General features: G+C 47.9%; 1 protein-coding gene across 1 annotated transcript in view; it reads right to left on the bottom strand.

Annotated features, from left to right (window-relative positions):
- Positions 1 to 17666, bottom strand: part of SNRNP200 (small nuclear ribonucleoprotein U5 subunit 200) — a 490380-nt gene that overhangs the window by 86162 nt on the left and 386552 nt on the right. Inside the window, exons 34-35 of the mRNA XM_078667002.1 lie at positions 1553 to 1704; positions 804 to 912 (exon numbers count right to left, since the gene is read on the bottom strand). Coding sequence (XP_078523128.1) covers positions 804 to 912; positions 1553 to 1704 — 261 coding nt within the window. The remainder of the gene's footprint in view (positions 1 to 803; positions 913 to 1552; positions 1705 to 17666) is intronic.

Below are 17666 nucleotides of genomic sequence, written 5' to 3'. Positions count from 1 at the left end.
TTTATCGTATGAAATCACTTAGGAAAATGCAAAGGGGGTGTAAAATTTGGCAGGCAATGATAGACCATTTAGGCCCGTTGGAATGACCTTTATCTGATTGTATATGATGGTATTGCTCCCTGTAATGTTTTATTATTGTTTTTTTTTTTTTTTTGGTTTCGTATATATCTGCACCATAAGTCCGTATATATGATGACCTGCTAGGATTTAATGTTTTTGTATTTCTGGCTTTGAACTGAACCAATAAAATATAAAAAAAGAAAAAAAAGAAAATACCATCAAATGTATTAAACAGACAGACTTTTTAATGAACCAGAAAACACCACAGCTACAAGGTATTTAAAGTTTTTGTAATGCTAAAGCATTGAAAATGCTTAAGGCAAACTATTGTTCAAAGTTCTATTGTATTTTTATGACGGCAAACCCTGTGTAATTTAACAAACAAAAAAACATGTTTTCTACTGAACTAATCTAGGAAGAAACTTCAGGGCAAGTAAACACAAATGCATAAAAATTAAAGAAGCAAAAATGTAATGCACTAAAAGCAAGTTAACGAGACAAGGGAAAGGGTGATTGTGGAAGGGATGGCAAGTTCAGTATTGAAAGACCATCAAAATGGAACTAAACTACCTCTTTCCAAACACTGAGGGTGGTAGTCGCTCAAGTAGTTTCCTTAGCAAGCCATTTCTTTTTCTGCCCAGTCTTTGCATCAGACACCAAGGAGTACTGCCCACAATGTATTCTGGCCACACATATTAAATTAGCATACTGGCTTACAGATGTTTTGAAAATGTTCTACTCACGCATGGATTTTTCCATTGTAGTATTGTGTGTCCATGATTATCACCAAATGAGCAGCTACATTTATACCCCAGCATAGACTCCGTGAGGCCACAACCACCTGCACAGCACCTGTAGAAGGAGGAGGAAGAAAGTGATGAAGCACACAAGATACCCATTAAGCATCAGAGTTGGTAGAAGAAATTAACACAGATAGCACAAGTAACTCAAGGAGCGTGCAAGTCAAACACAAGAAGAAAAACAGAGGAGACAATCAAGCACAGAAGCTCGCTGGAGGCCGTAAGTAAGCACGAGTGGAAGCAAAAGGAAAGCATGGTGGGAGGAAAGAATGTACGGTGATAGGGCGAGTCATTAAGTATGTGTTCTGAGGATAAGCTAGAACAAATGAATCACCTCTTTAGGGCCCTGAGGTAAGAACTGCCTAAACTTTCTCTTCAAACATCAAAAACCCCCAACAACCCAATACAAAAGGATTACGTCTGTTTTTCTCTGCTCAGTGCCCTATTAACATTTACCCAACTATTCTTCACGTACACAACCTTTCTTCTTAAATCCCTTGGCTCATGCTCTACTTCACGCTGGCAGACCATTGCAGTTCTCCAGTCAGCAACTCTGCTATAACCATCCACACTCCCTTTGCCTTCCCTTTGTAGGTCAGAGCCAGCCCTCTGACCTACGAGAGGAAGCTAGCCCTCTGATTTTCTACCAACTCAGTTACTCCACCCCATTTCATAACCCCCACACGCCTCACCAGAGTTGAAGAGCTGCTCCACAATGCGGCGCTCCAGAGAGCTAAGTCCCTCATGCAGGTAACCCACTCCGTTCAGCAGAGTTTCTTTTAGGGTGTTGTCATTTAACTTCTCTAGGTAAGGAGCCAGATCACTCTCTGTGCAGCGCAGGAACCTGAAGTGGAGGAGCAAAGGAAGAGATACTAATATTAAAAATCTTCTACGACATTTTAATCCCACCACACCAAACAAATCGACAGACTTATTCAATGTTTAGTTTTTCGCCTGACCTCAATCCTAGAGGCAGGTGAATACACAGATACATATAAATAACTTTCTACTACTTAGATCATCAGCTCTGGATGGTAAAGTCAGAGCAAATTAACACCATTTTATTCATTCTAAAACCCTTCTATCCAATTTTAAATCTCCATTTTCAACAAACACCACATACTTTCCTTGTCAGACGGGACAAAAACCTAAATATCCTTAATACACCCACCTTACTTTTAACCCAACAAATGAATAATATGGCATATGTGCACACTTTGCGACCTTATTAACTACCGCACTAACACATGCATGAGGAATCTGCAGAAAGATACAGAATCCAACAGAAATACAGTAAGAGAAAGTAAATAATGTTTTCTTCTGATTGATACAACTAGATGCAGATTCCTAATCCTACGAGTGAGTTCATAGTCAATAAGCTTTATTCGGTAATAATGAAAAAAACATAAAAGCATACAACAAATACACAGTCAGGTGAAAGTGCGCATTGTCATTGACTCCATTGTTAGATTGTTTTCCTGCAAGAGGGTGAGAATGGAGTAAGTATAGTATAGAGATGTCCATGCGTATAAATGAACAATGAATAACTGCAAAAACTACATGTACCGGGGGAGGCTGGTGGGCGCATGTGAATCTACAGCTCTACAAGCCAAGAACAGATGCTTACTGGGTAAGTAACATTATCCGTTCGAGGCATGTGTCCTGTAAATACACATGCTTTGCATAGACTACAAAGCAGTATACTCCCAAAGCGGTGGTGTGAGAAAGTGCCACCACTTTTTTCTGAACTGCTGATGTACTTTGACTGAGTGTGCCCTGGGTCCCCGCCAACCAGGTACCCAGGGCCTGTGTTCCTTCCCTACAAAGAAAAGCTATGCTGAAACAAAATACCCAACTGGCATCTCTGGCCACCTGTCAGCCCCTAGTAAATAGTACCCAGGGCATGGTGACCAGAGAAGACCTCTGAGGGCTGCAGCACTTATTGTGCCACCCTCAGGGACCCTGTACCCTGGCACCTACACACTGTCTTTGCAGGCTGAGTGCCTAAGAACAGAACTAAAGCAAGAGTCGACATGGCACACATCCCTGTGTGCCATGCCCACAGAACCCACTCCCCTGGCATACTTCAGTCACCCCTCTAGCTGGGTGCCCTATACCAGAGGTGAGGGCCCAGGTGCACGAGCCCTGTGCCCCTACAGTACCCAGGGCCATTCCTTTAAGAGTATATGGTGCTTGGAGGTTGTCATTTACGAACTCCACAGCACCCTAATGGCTTCACTGAAGACTGACAAGTTTGGTACCAAATTTCTCAGCACATTAAACCCGCACTGATGCCAGTGTGGGATTTAATGTAAAATACACGAGAGGGCATCTTAGAGATGCCCTCCAAAAACCCGAACCTACAATCCACGTCTGGGCTGAGTGGCTGCAGAGGCTGCCACACAGCAGACATGCTGCTGGACCCCTGGGTGGAGAGCCCCCCGCTCTCCTGGGTCTGCAACAAAGCATATCCTGGGCGAGGTGCTATGTCTCCTCCCCCAGGATGGACAGGGGGATGCTTCAAAGGCATACCGCCTCTGAGAGCTTCTCCAGACCATTTGCTCTACCCAGCAACCAGCCCCCCACCAGTCCTACCCCCACTCTGACGGGAAGACTGGTGGGAAAAACTACGTCAGGAAGGGGGGTGTGCCAACCCGTGCCACCTCCACCCCTCTGGTGGAGGAGGCGAGTGAAGCACGACCTCGGGCCCCGGCCATCTTGTAGATGGGGATTCCTGCCCAATCCCAGCTAGGCTCCTGCCCCTTCCCACAGGAGAGGAGCAGGCTAGGGGGTGTACTCACCCCAGGACAGGGACCCATGGTCCCTGCCCTTGCCCTACCTGTAACACACCTAAATTTAGTATTTAAGGGCTCCCTGAACCTTCCTTCCTTAGATCCCGATACCAACAAGAAGAAAGAAGATCAAGAAGAAGAAGATCCGCCGCGCAGCTGCTAACCACTTAACAACAACTACTGACTTGGCCCCAGCCCTACCGGCCTGTTGATCATGGAACCTGCTCTTGCCTAATCTCGGCGACCTCCGCGGACAGCAACCTTGGGACACCCAGAGGACCTGCCTGCCTTGACCCATTCGAAGATTGGGACTCCCATCAGCAGAGGCTCTGCTGCAACAACCCACCTGGTGCCCACCAGGAAGCTCTGGACCAGCCCACTCTGCACCAGCCGAGCCCGGGTGGGGCCAACCCGAACCAAGACCACGAGGACGTCCCCCCGGCAACTGGGACCCGAAGTCCTGTGCCCAAACACCCTCCTCGACGAACCAGCCGACGCCTGCAGACTCAGAACCAGTGTCCACCCCAACCGCGACCAGCCGAGGGTAAGCTTTTCCGACCCCTAAAGACACCCCTGCACCCGGCGCCCCGCGGCCCCCTGTGCCTCCCTAAGGGGGTACCTATCTGTGCTCCAAGATCCCAACTTACCTCTCGAAGTGCTGGTCGCCCCTGGAGAGTCACCGTCCCCGAGCCTGCAGCCTTTGTTCCTTTGTCAGGATCCTCATTGGATAACATTGGGCGCCCGACGGCTCAAAAGCACCCTGCACCCAGCCGCCCGAGTGCCGCTGGCTGTGACCTCTCTGTCCTTATCTACTTCCCCCCTTGCCCTGAGCAAGTGACCAGCAGCCCAGCTCACACAGCCGCGTGGTCTGCTAGCCAGCCGCCACCAACCGAAGGCCCCCTGCCTCTCATTGACTAACATTGGGCCTAACTACCTCTGCACCCGGCCGCCCCTGTGCCGCTGAGGGTGTACTATATGTACCTACCTGATCCGGGGGACCCCTGAGTCTGTGCCCAGAACCTTACCTTCACCAACCAAGTACTCACCTGGAAACCGGTAATTCACTTACCTGCCATTGGATAATATTGACCCATTTTGACTCGAAAAGTGTGAAGTTTTGAAAACCGAAAATATTCCTATAAAATCAGCCAAAGTCCCAATTCGAAAATGCTCACCTGTGATCAGGAGAGAAGCCAGTACTGTACCTTTCAACCCAGTACTGAACCGCAAAAGAAATCCCTAGCGGGTTTACTAGTAACCTGTATTTTTCTCCATAGGAACCCATTGTCTGCTTTTCTATGAAATTTCTTCTGTGTCTACTTTTGAAAACTGCAAATATTCTTTAAAAATCGTACGAAATACTGAAACGCATTTACCTACCTGTTTTAAGTTAAGCCCCCAGTGCTGGCCCTGGGAGACTAGTGCTGGGTTACAAAAGTAACGCGATCGTACTTTATCTGTAACCTGAATTTCCTCCCATTGGATAACATTGTCAGAATCATCTATGATAAACCCATTGAGCTCAATGCTAGAGTGTGATTCAGAACTGTATTGCTTATTAGCTATCCTATAATTATTGCGTGTACAAACTTATTGCTTCTCTGCAAAGTATTTACATGAGAGTACTCGTATCTCGAAAGGAATATGCTACTTACCAGTATGCATCTGTTCTTGGCATGTAGGGCTGCTGACATTCATATCTGTGCATAGATCCCCGTCTAGTGTTGGGTCCGGATGATTGCACCTTGTTGTCCTGGAAGAGTCTTCGAAGTATCACGAGATAGGTGACTCCTCCCCTGGACTAGAGTGCGCTTGGGCATCTTCTCCATCCTCAGATTGTTTTTCGCCATTGTGGCAGAGATGGAGATAGTAAAGTAAGAGATGGCCATGCAAAAGAAAATGCTGCAGCTGCGACAGGCACCGGGGAGGAGGGCGGGCGATATGAATGTCAGCAGCCCTACATGCCAAGAACAGATGCATACTGGTAAGTAGCATATTCCGTTCGAGGCATGTGGGCTGCTGAATTCATATCTGTGCACAGACTGTATAGCAGTATCTCCTCTAGCGGTGGTTACCTGTGCCAGCTGCAGCAGTTTGAAAGAGGGTTTTGAGGACAGCCTGGCCTACAGCAGCTTGCTGCTTTGCTTGCACGTCTACACAGTAGTGTTTTGTGAAAGTGTGTATGGTAGTCCAGGTGGCTGCTTTACATATGTCTTTAAGAGGAATATTTCCTAGGAAAGCCATGGATGCCCCCATTTTTCACGTAGAGTGTGCTCTTGGGCGGACAGTTAAAGTGCGTTTAGCTTTTTGATAACATATTTGAATGCATTTAACTATCCATCTGGCTATTCCTGACTTTGATATGGGATTTCCTTTATGTTGTGGTGAAAAAGCAACAAATAATTGCTTTGTTTTTCTAAATGATTTCATTCTGTCCACATAATAAAGTAGAGCTCTCTTTACATCCAGTGTGTGTAGGGCTCTTTCAGCTACTGACTGTGGATTTTGGAAGAATACTGGCAGTTCTATTGATTGATTAATATGAAAATTGGATATGACTTTTGGCATAAACTTAGGGTTTGTTCTAAGAACTAACCTATTAGCATGAACTTGCATGAAGGGTTCTTGAATAGTTAGTGCTCGTAACTCGCTAACTTACCTGAGTGAGGTAATCGCAATTAAGAATGCCACCTTACACGTTAGAAATTGCAGTTCGCATGAATGTAGAGATTCGAAAGGAGGACCAATAAGTCTGGTAAGTACTACATTTAGGTTCCAGACTGGGGAAGGTGGGTGTCTTGGAGGAATTACCCTTTTAAGACCCTCCATAAAAGCCTTGATTGCTGGGACTCTAAACAGTGAAAGGTGTTGCCTGTTTTGAAGGTATGCTGCTATAGCAGCGAGGTGTAGTCTTATTGAAGAGTATGCTAGGTTGCATCTTTGAAGATGCAGGAGGTAACATATAATGTTTTGTATGGAAGCATCTAATGGGTTGATTTTGTTATTGTTGCAGTAAATAACGAATCTTTTCCATTTAGCTGCATAGCATGCTCTAGTAGTTGGTCGCCTTGCCTCCTTAATGATGTTCATGCAGTCTGGAGGCAAGTTAAGGTATCCGAATTTTAAGACTTCAGGAGCCAGATCGCTAAGTTCATCTGATTCGGATCTGGGTGTCTGATCTCTCCATGGTTCTGAGTTAGAAGGTGTGGCACGAAGCGCAGCCTTTGATGAGGAACAAATAGTTTCTTACCTGTCGGTGTAGTTTTGCAGCTTGAAGATCTTTCTGGATTCACTATGCTGTGCATTATTCCGCGGTCTAGTGGTTGGGTCCGGAATCGTAGTCTTTTCTTTGTGTTTTTTTTTTTTCGTAGCCCAGGTGGGCGTCGACGTCCCACCCTTTGGTGTCCTTCCTGTGACGTCGGCATGCTTCCTGCGGAAGCTCCCACCCTTGGGCGCCATCTTCGGATTCTTTTTTCTTTTCCCGTTTGTGTTCTGTTTCCGAATTGTATGGCAATGTTTCGATCTTTCCTTTACCGCTCTTTTCCTTGAAGTTCCATTAAAGTCTTTTTTTGTTTACCACCTCTCTTCTCCAGCCTCATCCTTCTGGCGGAGGTGGGTGGGTTCGCTAGTGAATCCAGAAAGATCTTCAAGCTGCAAAACTACACCGACAGGTAAGAAACTATTCGTTTTGCAGCGTGAATCTTTCTGGATTCACTATGCTGTGCATAGACTTTGTAGCGGTTTGTTGTTATTGTGGCGGCTGGGTAGAAGATGAGCTTGGGTTGTTGAAAATGTGCTGAAGCACCTTCTGTCCCACTTGTGCTTCATTGTTCATTTGTATGTCCACACAGTAGTGTTTTGTAAACGTGTGCACAGAAGCCCATGTTGCCGCCAAGCATATGTCCTGAATGGGGGTGTTTGCCAAGAAGGCTATAGTAGCTCCCTTTTTTCTTGTTGAATGGGCCCGTGGACCTTCTGACAGTTCTTGGCCCGCTTGTTTGTGGCAGAATTGTATCGCTTGCGCGATCCATCGTGCAATTGTCCCTTTAGTAACAGCTTTGCCCATGAAACTTTCTGCGAATGACACAAAAAACTGCTTTGTTTTTCTGTTATCTTTAGTTCTCTCTATGTAATGCATGACTGCACGTCTCGCGTCCAGAGTGTGCAGTGCCCTTTCAGCTTTTGTTGTTGGTTTCTGGAAGAAACTTGGTATTTGAATTGTCTGGTTGATGTGGAACTTGGACACCACTTTTGGCATAAAGTGAGGGTCCGTTCTCATAACCACCCTATCGTTGTGAATTTGTATGTAGGGTTCCTGTAGCGTTAACGCCTGTAGCTCGCTTACTCTGCGGAGCGAGGTGATTGCCACTAGGAAAGCGGTTTTTAACGTTAGCATCTGTAGAGAGGCCTTATGCATTGGTTCGAAGGGTGCCTTCATGAGGTCTGTCAGTACTATATTGAGGTTCCATGCAGGCGCTGGTAACCTTTTAGGTGGTGCAATCCTTTTTGCACCCTCCAAGAATCTTTTCACAATCATAGAAGTGAAGAAGCTTTTGCCTGTTTCTCCTCTAGTGTAAGCGACAATGGCTGCTAGGTGTACCCTTAGCGATGATGAGCTCAGGTTTGCCTCGAGCAGGTGCGTGAGGTACTTGAGCACTGTAGAGTCTCTTGTCATCTTGTTGTGCAGTCTCTCCTTTCTGCACCATAGTGTGTACCTTTTCCATTTGGCCACGTAGCACTTACGTGTGCTTGGTCTCCTAGCCTCTCGAAGTACCCTCAGGGTGCTCTCAGGTAATTTAAGGTGTGCGAATTCTATGTCCTCAGGAGCCAGGCTACTAGGCTGAGACTTTCCGGCTCTGGATGCAACACCTCTACGTTGTGTATGGAGAGTAGGTCTTTCCTTCCCCCAAATCTGTGTGGTACACTCTGTGTCATTTCCATAATCTGAGAATACCATGTCTGCCTGGCCCACTGGGGTGCGACCAGTATCAGGGTCATGTTGCTTGTCCTGCACTTGCTGAGTACTTTGTGTATCAGAGGAATCGGCGGAAAGGCGTAGGCAAATGTCTTTGACCAGCTTATCCATAGGGCATTCCCCAGGGACCCTTCCCCTGGTTGCCTCGATGCGAAGTGTTGGCATTTTGCATTCTGGTGTGTTGCAAACAGGTCTATTGACGGTGTTCCCCACCTGTCGAACAGTTTCTTTGTTTCTTGTGCATTCAGCTCCCATTCGTGTGAGGCCGATGTCTGCCTGCTGAGCCAATCTGCTTCCACGTTGTCCTTTCCTGGTAGATGTACTGCCAGTAGATCTATTTTCAGTGGTATAGCCCATTTCCATATTTCCTGCGCTAGCTCTGACAGCGGGGCTGATTGTGTTCCTCCCTGCTTGTTTATGTAGAACATCGCTGTTGTGTTGTCCATCTGGATCAACACTGGTTGTACAGCTTCTTCTGGAAAGCTATCATCGCTAGGAGAACTGTCTTTAGTTCCAAGTATTGATGTGTTTGACCGCATCCGTTTGTGTCCACAGGCCTCTCACTCTGAGTTTTTCCATGTGTGCTCCCCATCCCTTTTGGGATGTGTCTGTGGTGATGGTCACTGTTGGTGTTGGTGGCGTTAGAAGCTTCCCTTTTGTTATGTTTCCTTTGTTCCACCATGATATCTCCTCGTGCACTGCGTGCGTTACAACCACTAGGTCCTCCCAACACCCTGTCGCTTGTGACCATTGGTCCTGCAGCCACTCCTGGAGTGGTCTCATGTGTAGTCGTACGTTTGGTACTATGTGGATGCATGAGGCCATCATGCCCATCATTTTGCTCACCGTCCTCACTGTCAGAGCTTGCCCCTTCTGGTAGAGGCACGCCTCCTTCAACAGCGCCTTCGTTCTCTTCTCGCTGGGGAACACATTCCCCTGCACGGTGTTGATCTCTGCCCCCAGAAATATTTTGACCTGTTCTGGGTTTATCGAGGATTTCTTCCAGTGAATGGAGAAACCCAGGGCCATCAGTGTGTCTGCCACTATTTGAGCGTGCTGTTTGCACGTGTTGTATGACTTTGCCTTTATTAGCCAATCGTCTAGGTAAGGGTATACGTGTATCCCTTTCCTCCTTAAGTGCGCTGAGACTGCTGCTAGACACTTTGTGAATACCCTCGGTGCTGATTTTAGGCCAAAGGCCAATGCTGTGAATTGATAGTGATTTGATTTTATTGCAAATCGTAGCAGATGTTTGTGCCGTCTGTTTATTGGGATGTGAAGGTAGGCATCTTTGAGGTCTATGCTGACCATGAAGTCCCCTGTTTGAATCTGTGGAAGTACTTCTTGCAGGGATGTCATTTTGAATTTTTGTGTCCGTATAAATGTGTTGAGAAACCTTAGATCCAAGATGGGTCTCATTGTTTAGTCTACCTTGGGTACTAGGAAGTATGTAGAGTACACCCCCTTGTTCCTTTCCATGCGAGGTACAGGCTCGATAGCCTCCTTTAGTAGCAGTTCCTCTGCCTCCTTCTGAAGCAGCTCTAGTTCCTTGTTTGCTAGTGCTCTTTTCTTTGGCTTTCTGCTTGGTGGAGTCTTTTCTAACTCTATGCAGTACCTGTACTGTATTGTGTTAGATGATCCATTTGTTTGTGGTAATTTTCATCCACTCCTGGAGAAAGCGGTTTAATCTTCCTCCCACAGGTGTTACGTGCTCGTGGTCTTTCGTTGTGCGACACTCCTGTTTTTTGTTTTTGTGCTCCACCCGTGGAGTATTTGGGAGGGTGTGCACTATCAATGTGGCCGAGTCACTTGGAGGTGGTTTGCTGTCCACCTCTCCTGTTGTTTCCACGTCCACTCGCTCTCCCGCGAAAGGACTGGCCCCTATGTTGATATTGCCAGTGCTGTTTTTGCTGGCCTTGTTGCGTATGGGTGTCGCTTTGGTGGGAATGTTGGAAGGACTGGTGCGACGTTCCCGGCTGGTTCCCCCCCTCTCCCGTGGGGTCTCCGTGACGGGGTTCTTCTCTTTGCTCCCCTGAATTGCAAGGCCCCCATGGATCTTGCGGTGTTGTTATCTTTCTTGAGCTGTGAGAGCTTGTCGTCCACTGGTGCTCCGAACAGTGTTTCACCGTTGAACGGAGTGTTCAGGATGTTGTGTTGCACCTCTGGTTTAAAGCTGGATATTCTGAGCCAGGCTTGTCTTCTTTCTGTGATGCCCAGCATCATAAGTCTGCTGGCAGTGTCTGCATCATCCAGTGCTGTTTTTAGGCAAGAGTTTGCCAAGTTCTTCACCTCCTCTACCAGGTGCGAAGCCCTTTGTTGGTATTCTTGAGGAAGGTGTTTCACCAACTGTCCCAGTTCTCCCATTATTTGGTAATGGTGTCTGTTGAGCAGTGCGTTGGAATTAGCCATGCGCCAGTGCATAGCGGCATTTCTTTCGATTTTCCTTCCCGTTAGGTCCATCCTTCTGCTCTCTTTGTCTGGGGGTGGGCCTGAAGTAGTTGGGACATTGGCCCTTTTCCTTGCTGTTGCAGTAATGATAAGAGTCAGCAGTGACCGTCCCCTGTATGTAGGGTGGGTCCTTTGAGGAATGTTTGTATTTTTTCTCCGTCCTTGGCGTGACGGGTTTACAAGTCGCAGGCTCGTTGAATGCCTCTCTTCCTTGTCCTTTGATGCTTTCAAGCTTTGGCAAGTACTGGTTTCTGGTGTGCATTGGGAGTAGTGTCTCTACTAAGAAATCCCCTTTCGGCACCTCCTCCTCGAGCTTGACTCTGAACGCTGTTGCTGCGTTCTTGATGCATTCATTATAAAGGCCGATGTCGCCAGGCGGCGAGGGCCTCGCTGGATAGGTGTCTACTCCCTCTTCTGGACTCTCAGCTTCGATGTCTTGCCACTCAACCTCCTGTGTATCCGAGTACGTCGATTCTTGGTACGCCCTCTGGTCGTCATCTCCCTCCTCTTCGTAATAGGGGGTATCATCTTCCTGATATGACAGGTCTTCCAAGCTCTCTGGTGTTGCTTCGACCTCAAAGTCTTCCTCGACCAACTGTACTACCGGTGACTTGGGCCTCGACGGAATTGTGTAAGATTTCTTTTTTTCGTCGAAATATTTCTTTCGCTGCAGGATGTTCTCCATCTCTGCCTCGAGTCTCCTCTTCTTTCTTTCCATCTCCGCCGCGTGGTCAGCGTCGAGTGGTTGTGCCGCTCTCTTTGTCGTGCAAGATGGCGTCGAGACTGGTTTCGGCGGCGAGACTGGTTTCGGCGGTGCGACTGTTCTTGCGTCTTTCGTCGTCGACTTCGAAGTTGTTTTCGGAGTCGAGCGCTCCTTTTCTTGGATGCTTTTCGGCGCCTTTGGCTGGTCGCCGTCCCTCGGCGCCAGGGAGTCCTTCTGTGAGGATCCGCTGGGCCTGGAAGTCGCTGCGGACGCCAAAGTTTTCGGCGTCGCGCTTTCGGTGTCTTGCCCTCGTTTTTTCGAGAGTCTTGGGCAGACTGTCGAGAGTCTTTCGGGCCTTTTTGGGGCGTCGAGTCTCCTACCTTTTCTGTAGTCTTCTTTTTATCGGTCTCTGCGACCGTGTAGCCGCTGTCTTCTTCGGCGGCGTAATCCTCCTCGTCGGTCGAGAGCCCGAGGTCTCGAAGGGACGGTGGTTGGCCCTTGCCCTGCATGGTGTAGTTTGCTATTCTTTGCCTCTCTCTTACTCGAAGGGTCTTCGGCGTGAATGCTGAGCAGGCGTTGCAGTCCTTGCTTTCGTGGTCGACCAGCAGGCAGAGGTTACAGACTGGGTGTTGGTCCTTCTGCGCGTACTTGTGGTGGCAGTTGCGGCAGAATTTGAATGGTGTGTTGTCCATGTCTTGCGTTCAGGGGGCCCCCTGATTGCGCATTCTACTCTGGACGTCGAATTATGTTGAAATCTCTTCTTTCTTCGTCGTCCTTTCGATGGTCTAGTCTTCTTTCGTCTTTTCCGAAGTTTTTCTTTCAAAAAACTCGATTTTTTTCCTTCTCTTCTCTCCTGATCTCTGGAGCCCTCTCGGGAACGATCCAGACCCAACGGCGGAAAAAAGAATCTGAAGATGGCGCCCAACATGCCGACGTCACAGGAAGGACACCAAAAGGTGGGACGTCGACGCCCACCTGGGCTACGAAGAAGAAAAAAAAAAAACAAAGAAAAGACTACGATTCCAGACCCAACCACTAGACCGCGGAATAATGCACAGCATACTGAATCCAGAAAGATTCACGCTGCAAAACTACTGAAAGCTCTAGGAACATTGTGTACCATGGCTGTCTCGCCCATGTAGGAGCAACTAGGATCAGTGTGAGTGACTGTTGCCGCAGTTTGCGTGCCACCATCGGAATCAGTGGTGCTGGGGGAAAAGCGTACGCAAATCTGCCGGACCAGTTCATCCATATCGCATTGCCTTGTGACAACGGATGTGGGAACCTGGTGGCAAAGTACTGGCATTTTGAGTTTTCGTTTATGGCAAACAGGTCTATCTCGATGCCCCCACTGGCTGAAGAATGGTTGGAGAACTTGGGGGTGAATTTCCCATGCGTGTACTTGCTGGCTGTGTCTGCTGAGCAGGTCCGCTATTTGGTTGCCTTTCCCTGGGAGGTGTTCTGCCAGGAGAAAGATGTGTTTTGGAATTGCCCACTTCCATATGCTCTGTGCCAAGTGGGACAGCTGTGGAGAGTGTGTTCCTCCGGTTTCTGGATATAGTACATTGCTGTCATGTTGTCCGTCCGGATCAACACAGTCTTGCTGTACAAGTATTTTCTGAATGCTTTCAGGGCTAGGAATATCGCTAGCAACTCTAATTGGTTGATATGCAGTTTCTTTTGTTTGATTGTCCAGAGCCCTTGTACCGTGTAGTGAAGGAGGTGGGCTCCCCAGCCTGTCTGTGATGCGCTGTTAGTACTAGTTGTGGAACCGGCTCTTGGAACAGTCGCCCCTTGGAAAGGTTTTGTGGGTTCCACCACTGCAGAGAGTTGTGAGCGCAACTGTCTACCAACACTAGGTCTTTTAGTTGTCCATGAGCTTGGTTCCACTGCCGTGCTAGGCATTCTTGCAATGGACGCATTTGAAGTCTGGCATGGGGGACAATGAATATGCAGGACGCCATCATGCCTATGAGCTGCATGAAGACTCGAGCTGGCAGAGAGTGTTGTGGCTGAAATTTGCGAATGAGCATCTGCATGCTGGCTATCCTTGCTGTGTTTGGATATGCCTTTGCCACTGAGGCATCTATAGTAGCTCCCAGATATTGTTGTATGTGGGACGGTTGTAGATGCGATTTCGGGTAGTTTATCGAAAAGCCTAGGCTGTGTAGCAGCTGAAGTGTTTGAGACGTGTGCTGTGCACACTGTTCGTACGATTTTGCTTGTATTAGCCAATCGTCTAGGTATGGGAACACGTGGATGTGTTGCCTCCTGAGATGTGCAGCTACTGTCGCTAAGCATTTTGTAAACACTCTTGGAGCCGTGGTTACTCCGAAGGGGAGAACCTTGAATTGGTAGTGTTGACCTTCTATTGTGGACCTGAGGTATTTCCTGTGAGCTGGATGGATGGGTATGTGAAAATACGCATCCTTGAGATCTAATGTTGCTAGGAAGTCTCCTTGTTGTAGCAACGGGAGCACTTGCTGTAGTGTGATCATATGGAAGTGCTCCGACAGTATGTATTGATTTAGGGGTCTGAGGTCCAATATTGGTCTGAGGGAACGGTGCTTCTTGGGAATAAGGAAGTATAGGGAGTATACTCCTGTCCCTTGGTGTTGGAAAGGGACTGGCTCTATGGCTCCCTTTTCCAGCATGCATTTCACCTCTTGTTGAAGCAGGGTGATGTGTTCTTTGGACATAGGACGGTGTCTGGGTGGTATGTTTGGTGGAGTAGAAGTGAGTTCTAGGCAATAACCATACTGGATAATTTGTCTTACCCACCTGTCCGTGGTAATTACGTTCCAGACAGGTAGGAACTGTTGGAGTCTGCCTCCGACCGGTGTTGGGTGGTCTGGAGGTAGCGTGATGAAGTCACTGTTTTGTGGCAGTGGAGGCTCTGGTGTTATTACCTCCACGTCCTCTTCCCTTGCTATTGTTGTCCCTATAGCCTCCTCTGTTGGAGTTCTTGTTAAAGGAACCTTGGGTGTTGCCTTTATATGTGGATGAGGTCTGTGAAGTATTGCCTCGTGTAGCTGCTCTATATGAGGACAGTCGAAAGGAACCCCTGTGTTGCTGAAACTGTAATGCACCCATTGATTTTGCAGTTTCTGTGTCTTTCTTCATTTTATCCAAAATGGTGTCTACTGCAGGGCCAAAAAGGAAGTCTTGGTTGACTGGCTGGTTATGAATGGTGGACTGTACCTCATTCTTAAAGCCCGAAATACGCAGCCACGCGTGTCGTCGTAGTAAAACGCTAGTGTTGATAGACCTAGCTGCAGTGTCGGCTGGGTCAAGTGCACATTTGATGGAGGCGTTTGTAATAAATGTTCCCTCCTGTATGAGGTCATTAGCTTGTGCTTTAAAAGGCTCAGGCAGGTGTTGCATTAAGCCTTCAAGCTGATCATAGTGTGCCCTGTCATAACGAGCTAGCAGAGCTTGTGTATTCACAATCCTCCATGAATTGGAGGCCTGTGATGCTACCCTTTTACCAGAGGCCTCTAGTATGTTGGACTCTTTATCAGGAGGAGGAGCCTCTCCTGTTGTTTGGGAGTTGGCCCTTTTGCGTGCATTAGCCATTACTAGTGAGTCTAAAGGTAACTGACCTCTGATATAGGTAGGGTCTGTAGGGGCTGCTCTATATTTCTTTTCAATCCTGGGATTGATTCAAGTGCTCTGGCTGTATCTTTAAATATATCAGGTGCGTGTTTTAACACCCCCTTTAGCATAGGAAGTGTTCTTACATTTTTCTCTGAAGTAGGGAAACTGTCAAATAAGAAGTCTTCGTCTATAGGGTCATTGTGCATGTCTACATTGTGGTACTGCGCTGCCCTGTCTATCAGTTCATTGAAGACAATAGTGTATTCAGTAGGTGACGGCTTTGCTGGGTGTGAGGGGACGTCAGGGATGGGATGTGTGTCATATGGGTCAGTTGGCTCTTCCCATGGTTCATTTTGGGGGTTAGGATCCTGGGGATAATAATAATCATGCTGAGGATCTTCCCCTGTGTCGCCCTCATTGTCCCCATGGTGAGAAGGAGAGTAAGGAGCAATAGGAGTAGTAGGCATAGTGGGATAGAAAGAATGAAGGGTCTAGAGGGAGAAGTCCCAAAGTCCTTTTTCTTCAGAGGAATGGGGGAAAGAGAGTCTGTGTCCAGTGGTCTCTTCTTCCTGTGTAGGATTGTGACTTTACCAGTCTCAGGGTTAATATATATTTTTGCCTGGTCGTCTGATGGATCCGGATGGAAGAGTTCTTCTTCCACTGTCCGTGGTTGTGACCTTGGCTTTTTTGGCGTAGTCTGTTTTGGATCGACTATGGCCTCTGGGTCGATATCCCCTTCTGTATCGACAACTTTTGGTGTCTCTTTGTTTTTTTTCGGCTCGGACCCTTTCTTCGGGTGGACGAGTGATTTCGGATCGACCGGGTTCTTCGGTTCGACACTTTTCTTGCGCTCGACAGGTTTTTTCGGTTGACTGTCCTTTGCCGAATCAATGGCTTCTTTTTGATTGACCGGTGTTTTTGGAGCACTTGACTTTGGTTCGATAGCCTTCTCCGGCAGGGTTACAGGCTTCGATGCAGCACGTTTTAAGTCGGCGACCTGGTTTGGTTCGGCGACCTTCGGCATAGCAGGCTTTTTTGGGTTGACGGCCTTCTTCGGGTCGGCGCCCTTCGGCTCTGTGGGCTTCTTTGGCTCAACGGTCTTTTTATGTTGTGCCCCTTTAGGCTCGATGAACTTCTTTGGATCGCGCCCTTTGGGTCTACGGCCTTCTTCGGCACGACGGCTTTAGGCTGTACGGCCTTTTTCGGTTTGACGCCTTTCGGGCCGACGACCTTCTTGTGTTCGGGAACCTTCTTTGGGATTACGTGTCTTGGACCTGGGGTCTCTGAAGGCTTTATCTTTGGTTTCGGAGCCGAGCCGGACGGCGGGGCTGGCTAATGTGTCTTCGGATCCTGGCTAAGGCCTTTTGGCGATGCCTCGACCGGAGCCTTCGGTAACAGGCTAATCGGTGTTGGTGGCAGTGTACTCACGATTTGCCCCGGTGGGATCTCGTCGTCGGAGTCAGAGTAGTCCTCGACGGTGACGAGCTCTAGGTCCGAATCTGGAGCTTCCGGTAGTTCTTGGTCATCATCGAAGATGTTGTTTGGTTCCGGTGCCTGTCGCTGCATCTCTTGCCTAGCGGCCCGTCGAATCCGGATCGTTTTCTTCGACCGGAATTGGCAACAGGCTGGGCAGGTTTCTTCCTTATGGTCTGGTGATAGGCACTTGTTGCATACTGAGTGTTTGTCAGTATGCGGGAACTTTGAGTGGCATTGTGGGCACCTTTTGAACGGGCTCCTTTTCATCGACAGCAGGCCCACGTGGCGTCGAAAAGGCCCAACGGCCCGCGTCGACGACCGGTTCGAGATGGAAAGTTCGATCGAGTTAATAAGTATCGAGCGAGAACAATACCGTCGAAGTCGAAGGCCTTTTGGACTTTAGAAAGTTTTGTTTTCGATTCCGAAGTTGGAGCATGGGAATAACATCCGAACCCAATGGCGGAAAAAAACAATCTGAGGATGGAGAAGATGCCCATGCGCACTCTAGTCCAGGGGAGGAGTCACCTATCTCGTGATACTTCGAAGACTCTTCGAGGACAACAAGGTGCAATCATCCGGACCCAACACTAGACGGCGATCTATGCACAGATATAAATTCAGCAGCCCACATGCCTCGAACATTATATTTTTATAACTGTTGGTTCTAAAAATAAAACAACTATATCTGAGGATATATTAACAATTGGCCTGGAGTTCAGTTCTTGAGTGTGTGAAACCTTTTGCTGACTGAGTGTGTACAACAAATGCTTTACACTGTCCTCTGCTACTGCCTTACTGCTCGACCAAGCTACCAC

This window comes from Lissotriton helveticus, chromosome 11, assembly GCF_964261635.1.
Source record: "Lissotriton helveticus chromosome 11, aLisHel1.1, whole genome shotgun sequence".
NCBI lineage: Eukaryota > Metazoa > Chordata > Amphibia > Caudata > Salamandridae > Lissotriton > Lissotriton helveticus.
Note: the sequence above shows the minus strand (reverse complement) of the source record. Positions and strands in the feature narration are given on the sequence as shown.